Source organism: Diplodia seriata (assembly GCF_021436955.1).
Source record: "Diplodia seriata strain FDS-637 chromosome Unknown scaffold_2, whole genome shotgun sequence".
Lineage (NCBI taxonomy): Eukaryota > Fungi > Ascomycota > Dothideomycetes > Botryosphaeriales > Botryosphaeriaceae > Diplodia > Diplodia seriata.
In genome coordinates, this window is record NW_027117309.1 from 2,220,593 (window position 1) to 2,228,352 (window position 7,760).

Sequence of the window (7,760 nt, forward strand, 5' to 3'; positions counted from 1 at the left end):
ACCCGAACCACCACCAGCGTCGTCACCGACCGTCGACTCACACCTTCAATACAACCGACAAGAACAGCATGGCGCATGAGAATGGCAATGATGTTGAAGATGAACAGGGACTTGGCTTTCGCTCTCGAACTCGGCCGGAGGGAAGTGCCCCAGCTTCGTCTGGGCCTGCACGCACTAGCAGAGCGACACTGCTCAAAAACAGCGACTTCAGTCAGACGCGAAACTAACAAACTCAGACACAGTGATGCCCCATCGACGACTGCACCTGTCACCTTCTCTCTACACCCTTCGAACCTAGCTGTGTCATCAGCCCCATCTCGAGCGCCCGACGACGGGCATTCGCACTTCGGATTTACCATTCTTCCTTGCCTTGTGCGATGAAAGCACCATTGAAGGCGACGGAAAGCCACGATGCCATCGCCGAACTCGCGTTCACTTGGGGCGAACAATGGGAAGGATGGCAGGTCTGACTCGCCAAGGAGCACTGATAGTGGCGACAGCAGGCGCATTTCCAAGGACCGACTTAGTGCTTCTATTTGGAATGCACACTCCAAGTCCTCGCGCTACTTATACAGCCCAGAGGCCACTTGCCCAAATTCGGGCATTGGATCGGTTCGTCTCCCCTTCACGTACCGAAGAACGATGCTGCTTCTCGAAGAAGTGGTGATGTCAACGCGGAGACTGCTCCGGAGCTAGCCGCCGTTTTTCCCAACGCCACAGAACCGCACATGCCGGAGGAAGTCTGGGCCCCAAACTAGCCGGTGGGGAATGTACGAGTGGAAAAGCAAGAAACCCATGCTTGTGACCGATGGTTGCAAGTGGCGGCACGATGGCAAATCCCTTTCCACGTGGTGGTTTGGAATAGGGGGATGACGCGATTCCACTTCACTCGATTTTGACGTGTTCTGAACTTGTTGAACGCCGGTCTAGTATGGTCGACGCTATGAATGTACTTTTTCACCGCTATTTGGTGAAGCGTTCTCGGTTTTAGGTAATTCTTGCGACCAAACATGTGCAAGTGAAGCCTTGGGTATTGCTTTTCGTGACAACCTTTAGGATGGGCTGGAATGACACTTTTGAATCGCATGTTTAGCTCTCATGTATCAAATTGCCATATCACATCGAGAAAAAAAAAGATTGTCGAGAGAATTTCACTGCTACTGAATTGACTTGAATCAGTACCATGAGGGAAACTAATGATGCTTCTCATCTAAAGCCGACACCGGCTCAGAGTCATGTCTCTCAGCAGGTATCCTGAGCCACGTGGGTATGCAAATCTAGATCAACAACGCTACAAAGATCGCTCAAGCCACCGTGCTAGATCTCTATGATGACTAGCAATACACACGGACACGCCACTCTTCCTTCCCATTGCCCTTGACTAACACTCCAGGACGAAAGAGAAACAGTGAACCGACACCCGGAGAACAAGCCTCACAACGTTGCAAACCTCTATGACCTCAAATCCAGGCACACGAGCGACACAAGCACCTGCACCTACCTCATCACACCGAAACAAAGAGGAACAATCGCAAGCACAGCCAAGCTCAAGTGAAGAAAAGCACGGAGACGCAGCGCCGACTTTCACCCCAGCTGCTGTTGCAGAGGCCAGAACACTCCGTCACTCCACCATTGCCCCCACTCTAGTTACTCGTCACCCCCATTTCAACGGAGGGATCTCACTCCATCCCAAGCCTTCACATTCCCAAAGGAATATCAACCGTCGAATCGAAGCAGTCTAGACTCCCCCTCCCCTACCGATCCCTCCCAGTCGGAGCCAGCTCCGCGCCCCCTTTTCCGATCCTAGTCGTCTTTTCTCGGCTTCCGCGTTCGTTCTCTCGTACCAACTCCTCGCTTACGTTCAAACCACCAATACACAACGAAGTTTTATTGCGAGATCGATGACAGGGACGAACAGGAAGGGAAGAGAAAAAAGTCCGCGTTCATAAAATATATTTTTACCGGTTTTCATCACATCATCAGGGAAAACCCGCCGAAGCGAAAGAGAGAAAGGAAAAAAAAAATTGGGGAGAAGAAGAAACAGGAGCACCCACGCACCCCCATACAAACCACCAACCCCCACTCTCGGCTTCTCAGTCCTCTTACCGACGAACACCCCCCACAACCCAACCCAACCCACCAGTCTAACTAACAACCGCTCACACATCCCCATACCCTACACAGTACCCACCTACCCTTGCTCGGCTTTGAAACCCGAGCGGAACTGGAGCTTTCTCTCCCCCCCCCCCCCCCCCCCCCCCCCCCCTACCCTCCCGAACCCGCCTCCCCGACATGGGTTAGGCTTGGTACTTATTTCTTTTCTTTTAGTTTTGCTTGTTGCCGACCTGATGGTAGGCAGGCAGGCAAGGGTGAGACACAGGGCACACACAATGTAGACGAAAAGGTGAGATGTAACAGGGATGTTTTTCGTCATTGGTGCATGCGAGTCCTCATCATCCTCCTTCTCTGTGCGCTTAAGGACGTGTGTGCGTGTGTGTGTGACGAAAGACGACAAGGGAGAGGGAAAATAAGCGGGTATAACGTGTTTAACGGTGTAATGGGTTTCGACGGCCTAATGGGTTATCCAATCATGGGTCGCCTCTTGTTGATGACCGAAGAAATCCCACGAGTGCTATTACAGAATCTCGTTGGCTAACCTATTACACCGTAAAACCCATTACACCATCGAACACGTTAGACGAGAGAGAAAAAGAGGGGGAAAGAGTGGATAGCGGATGGATGGAGAGAGAAACAGGAAGAGAAAGAAGAACGGGAGAAAGAGAGCGAGAGAGAGAAACACGAGAGAGAGAGAGATGAAGAGAAAAAAGACAGTATCCCGACCCCTATCGTCGGTACTAAGGGACGGATGTTTTGCATAAGGATGCAAAATGTAGAGAACAAAAACGGCGCTCGAAGCAAGCAAGCAAGCAAGTAAGCACGCCTTGCATTGACTATAGCCCCCGCCCCCGCTGTAAGCACATCTGATGCGTGGAACGAAGCAGCAGTGCCAGCGTGGTTATGCAGAGGGTGAGAAAAACCTCACCAGCGCATGTCTGATCTATGGATAGAATGGGAGGGGATAGAACAGCAATGATGCCCAAGTAGATCTCGTCTCAGGCTCGCTTGCTGCTGCAGCTACCCGCCGTGAGCATTTAGCCCGTTCGCCTGCTCAGATGGCTGGCTGGCTAGCTGACGGGGAAGAGCAGTATGCTTTTGCAAGCGGAGAGGATCGTCGAGTTAGGAAGGACAGGCCCAGGAAACGGCAAAAACACGGCAGAAAGAAGGGGGGAGGATGAAGGGTGCATGTCACGACGGCAAGGAGGGTAACGCCCGGCCGGTAAACGGGCATCAGGAAAGAGGGTTGAATATGTACATAATAGACCAGTGCTCCGGATTGCTGAACGGCTAAACGACCAGGATATGCCCGGCGGTTGGGGGAGAGGCGGGGATTGAACAGGGGTGAGGTGAGCGCTACTACTGTTCTCGAACGCAAGACACAGCCAAACAGAAAGCTTCCGCGGCAACAAAAAAACCCCCCGTTAGCGGCAGCGGCAGCGGCAGCGGCAGCGGGGGTGAACGGTCCCAGCCGCGATGATCCACATTTAAACTCCCTCCCGGTTTCTCACAACGGTCCGCAAACGCCTTTTCCTTGGCGATCATCACCCGCCTCTAAAAACGGGTCTTATCACCGACGTGTAGGTTCTGCCTAACATATCCCGATGGGCCAACGGATCGTCACTCTCCATTTTCCGGCCCAAACGATACACGTCGGAGACATTCTCCTAGCGTATGTGTCTGTATGCGATCCAGCACATCATTGATGAATGGGGAAATGAGTAGCTAGGCGAGACTGCAGCAGCAGCTGGGCATCAAGGCTAGCGAGCCATCGTCTGATATGGTTTGTATAGTCGGATGTGAAAGATGCCCGTTCCAGTTGCCGGGGGAGGAGGAAAGGATGAAGTGAGTAGTTTTGCGCGCGTCATGAGCAACAAGTAAGAAGATCGACCGTGGCACGGCAGCGTGGATCTCGCTCTCTCGCGCCTTTTGGACTGGTCTCGACCGCCGGGTGCCCCAGCCACCCCGCCAGGGAAAAAGAGACGGAGAGAGAAAAAAGAGTTAACATTATTATTGTCGAGGGTTGCCAGCAGCATGTGGGCCCGCGATGTGCAGCAGGCGCAGTTGGCCCTTGCCTTGCAACAACGGACGTCTACGATAATTGCCACGTCCCACAGGGATGGTGGGAAGCGTAGCGCGCGCGCCGCCCCTCCCCCGGTGTGCGTAGGCGCCGCAGCCGTCTTAGCTCGTAACTGCGTGCCTCATGCGAGGAGGAGCGTGGGTTGCCGGGCTCGCTCGCTCGCTGCGCTGCAGGCAGCATGCGGGAACGTGGTAGAGGAGCCGGCTGCGGGATGATGTCAACAAACGCACTCCGCCAAGGCGTCGCCGGTTCTCCTGGGATCCAGAATACAAATCCCATCCTCCCCGTGTGCTACCAACCACCACCGCCTGGGCAATGTGTTGACTCTGCTCTCCCGCCGCTACCACCCTGACGTCAAAGGTTCAAGTCCAGCAACGCTATCATTGAACGAGGTGTGATGGCGCGCATTACGCACTGCTAGCTATGCTTTGCTGCATGGGGCTTGTGGACGTCGTGATGGTGGTGGTGCTGCTGCTGCGCTGTCGGTTCCGACACTGTGTGTTTTGCCCCTGTGGCTCCGCTCGCATGCCCGTTTCATTCCAAGCGGAAGCCCCGGGCTGCAGCCATCTGGTTCATCCGGAAAGGGAGGTGGTGGGGATTTGCATTGCTGGCGCCCCCCACCTCCGCGCCTCTCATTGGCATGGCACGGTCTGCGTGACCAGGGACACCGATCCTGCCAGCGGCAAGGTCTTGGAAGTCGAAATCCGACGTGCCGTCCCGTGAACCGCTCGTCGGCGCTCGCTCCGGCCGCTGGATGCTGCCCTGCGCCACGGTCGTCCTGGCCAATCGAAGCCCCATGCTTCCCGTGCTGACTGGATCTTGTCTGCAGGTCCGTTGGGGGCGCTCATACGAGGGGTGTGTATGCTTTGGAAGCTCGCAACGGACCTCAAGGCTCAGGTTGAATCAGGGCGTGTGAACTGACCTGCTAGTAAGTAGCTTGTCGTTGGAAAGCCCACTCACCAGTGTTGCTAGCGACACAGAGGACGTAACTGTCAGAGGCAGCGTGTCGTGCTGATCAACGCAGGAGTTGCGACGTCGAGCACCAACGAGTGCTGCCGGAGTCTGGCTGAGATGACCTGTAGAGTGAGAAGGAAGCTAATATATGCACTTACGCACCTCCCATGCTGAGCTCGGTGGAAAAAGAAACTTGTGTCTGGGGAGGCATCGCATATCTGAGCTCCCGCCGAAAGGTGGGCGTCTCAGACCGCTGCGGCGCAAGGGTCACTTCTCACATACGCGCTCAGCACAGCAGCTGATCTCGATACCCGGTGCCTGACGGCTGATCCGATGGCCGGGACCACTGCTAGTATAGCGTTGGGCCGATATGCAAACGGACATGTCGCATATCTGCTCGGAGATCCCGTCTCTGGAGATTGCCTCAGCCCCGGGCCCCGAGCCGTCGAGATCTCCATCTCGGACATTAACAGGCCATCGGGTGCTGCTAGGTAGCGCCAAGCACCTCTGTGAGGCTTGCAAAATGTGACATGTCATGGTGGCAAGGAGGAGTGCAGCTTTTGGCTTCAGTTAGATGTTATCGTGGCTTCGAATGACCACAACATGACACGCGGGCATGTCCACCAGTCACATCGAATTCGGAGATTTTCTTCCACTCGGAGACTCGCCAGTCGATCAGGGATTGATCCAGGTGCCTGCCTACGGAGCAAGTTCCGTTGGGGGGAAGGCGTGTCTCACTGTTGACCCGGTTCCTGGTCAGCAGAGGACCCTGATCATGTTAGCTGTGCGGACGTGCCTGCCTAGACGAACTATCCTTCAAGCAAGCCAACAACGCTAAAAGTCTTCACGCCTGTGGGCTAAATTTAAGATGGGTTGCGCAGCAGAAGATCAAAACGTGGCATCAGGTACAACATGTGAGAAGGTGATTCCTATTCAAACCCATATGGATATCCATAGCTATGCATTACTCCCATAAGACATGCCCGTCGAGAACAAGGAAACAAGAGAACAGATATTGTTGACATGCCTTTTCGTTTAAGTGAAACAAGGAAAGCAAAGGCTTTTTTGGTCATTAGCGTCCATACTCCGAGTTACCAGCCCCGGATGACGGAGGAGTAAGCCGACACCATACGCCGCCGTGTCTGACGACAACAGCAATGGGAATAGAAAAGTAAGAACGCGGGCTATTGGTCAACACCATCATCATCAAAAGAAGGCAGCCGTGTACGTAGCAGGCCTGAGCAAGCGCCAACGAGAGCAGACAAACAAGAACGAAAAACTAGCGGCACTGCTGAACCCAGTTCTGAAGGTCGGGAAAGTCATGCATGTTGAGGATCGTCTTCTTGACCACCGACTTGACCTCGGGCTTTTGCTCGTCAGACACACCACGGACCTTTGGGATTCCCCATTGCTCCCGGATACGGTAGTAGGCGCAGGTGAGCCCACCGGAAGTCCGCTCTTGCTCCGGGTACGTGGGCCACAGGCCGGTTTCTTGGTGGCGTCGCTTTTGGCCGGCGGGGAAGCGTTCGCGGAAGTCTTTCTCGATCTCCTTCCAGGTCATGCCGCGCAAGATGGCGCAGACCATGATGAAGGCGCGCTCTTCCTCGCCATACGTGTGGCGGGGCTCGCGACGAGAGGAATCGGCACGGCTATTCCTCGACGAGCCACCCGGCGAGCCCTGGTTATAGGCCGAGGGGGAGTCGGGGTCTGAAGCATCGTGGTATTCACTCTCGGAATAGTTGGTGCTTCCGGCGGTGCTCGGCCGCCGGTAGCTGGACGCTGAATTGACCGAGGTCCACGGTGTGTGCTGGGCAGCGGCGGCCGTGTAAGCTGCAGAGTACTGCGGCTGGGCATGATGGCCACGAACAGGAAGCGGTTGGTGGTTGTACTCAGCGCCATAGCCGTAGTGGGCGTAGCCGGCGGGGTGGTACGAGCCCTGGCTGGCTCTGTGTGGGGCTGAACGGCTGCCCGGGGCGACAAAGTCGAGAGACATCCTCTCAAGCCCGCGGCAGTCTGGGCTCTGGGCGCCGGCCCGGGAATGGCCGTCGATGGGAGACGAACTGATGGAGCTGTTGCGGCTGCCATTGGACGGCGGGGTGGACGAGGAATCCTCGTTGAGAATGTTCCGGAGGTTGCTCATGACGGGTTAGGGGAAGGTAATGGCAATGTGAGAGAAGATTGGCGGGATCCTTGGAGCGGGTGCTATGGGCTGAACCTTAATTGAGTAGAGAGGAGGGAGGAGGAGTGGAGGGCTGAGGGCGTGTTCAGGGTCCAACCGCGCAGCTCTTAAAATACCTATCGAGCAGCACGTCTCGCAAGAGTTATCAAAGCATTGATCTGGTCGGCCCAGGGCTGTCGACTCTGTGTAACCGATGCAAACTTGTAAACCTCGAGAGAAAAAGCAGACAGATGTGTGATCCATGGACGCATGCTTCTGCAGGCGGCCGCTGGCCAACACCCCTACCACCAATGACCCCAGTCAGGGACGCTGTCCCCCCGAAGATGCCTGCTGTGAAGAAAATCGGCGCCGTCGCCCGTCCAGGCAAAAGGCCCTGCCCCCGGACCAATCTCATCGGATCTGGCCTGGAGGCAGATTGCGTCGATCCGGCCA

At 55.5% G+C, this 7,760-nt stretch overlaps 1 protein-coding gene across 1 annotated transcript; it reads right to left on the bottom strand.

Moving 5' to 3' along the window:
* Nucleotides 1-6,428: 6,428 nt before the first annotated feature.
* SLS55_002047 (uncharacterized protein) lies at nt 6,429-7,289 on the bottom strand (the record flags this gene model as incomplete). The annotated part of the gene is made up of 1 exon (XM_066773533.1): nt 6,429-7,289. The coding sequence occupies one exon, from the start codon at nt 7,287-7,289 to the stop codon at nt 6,429-6,431; it is 861 nt and encodes a 286-aa protein (XP_066636100.1).
* Nucleotides 7,290-7,760: the final 471 nt, after the last annotated feature.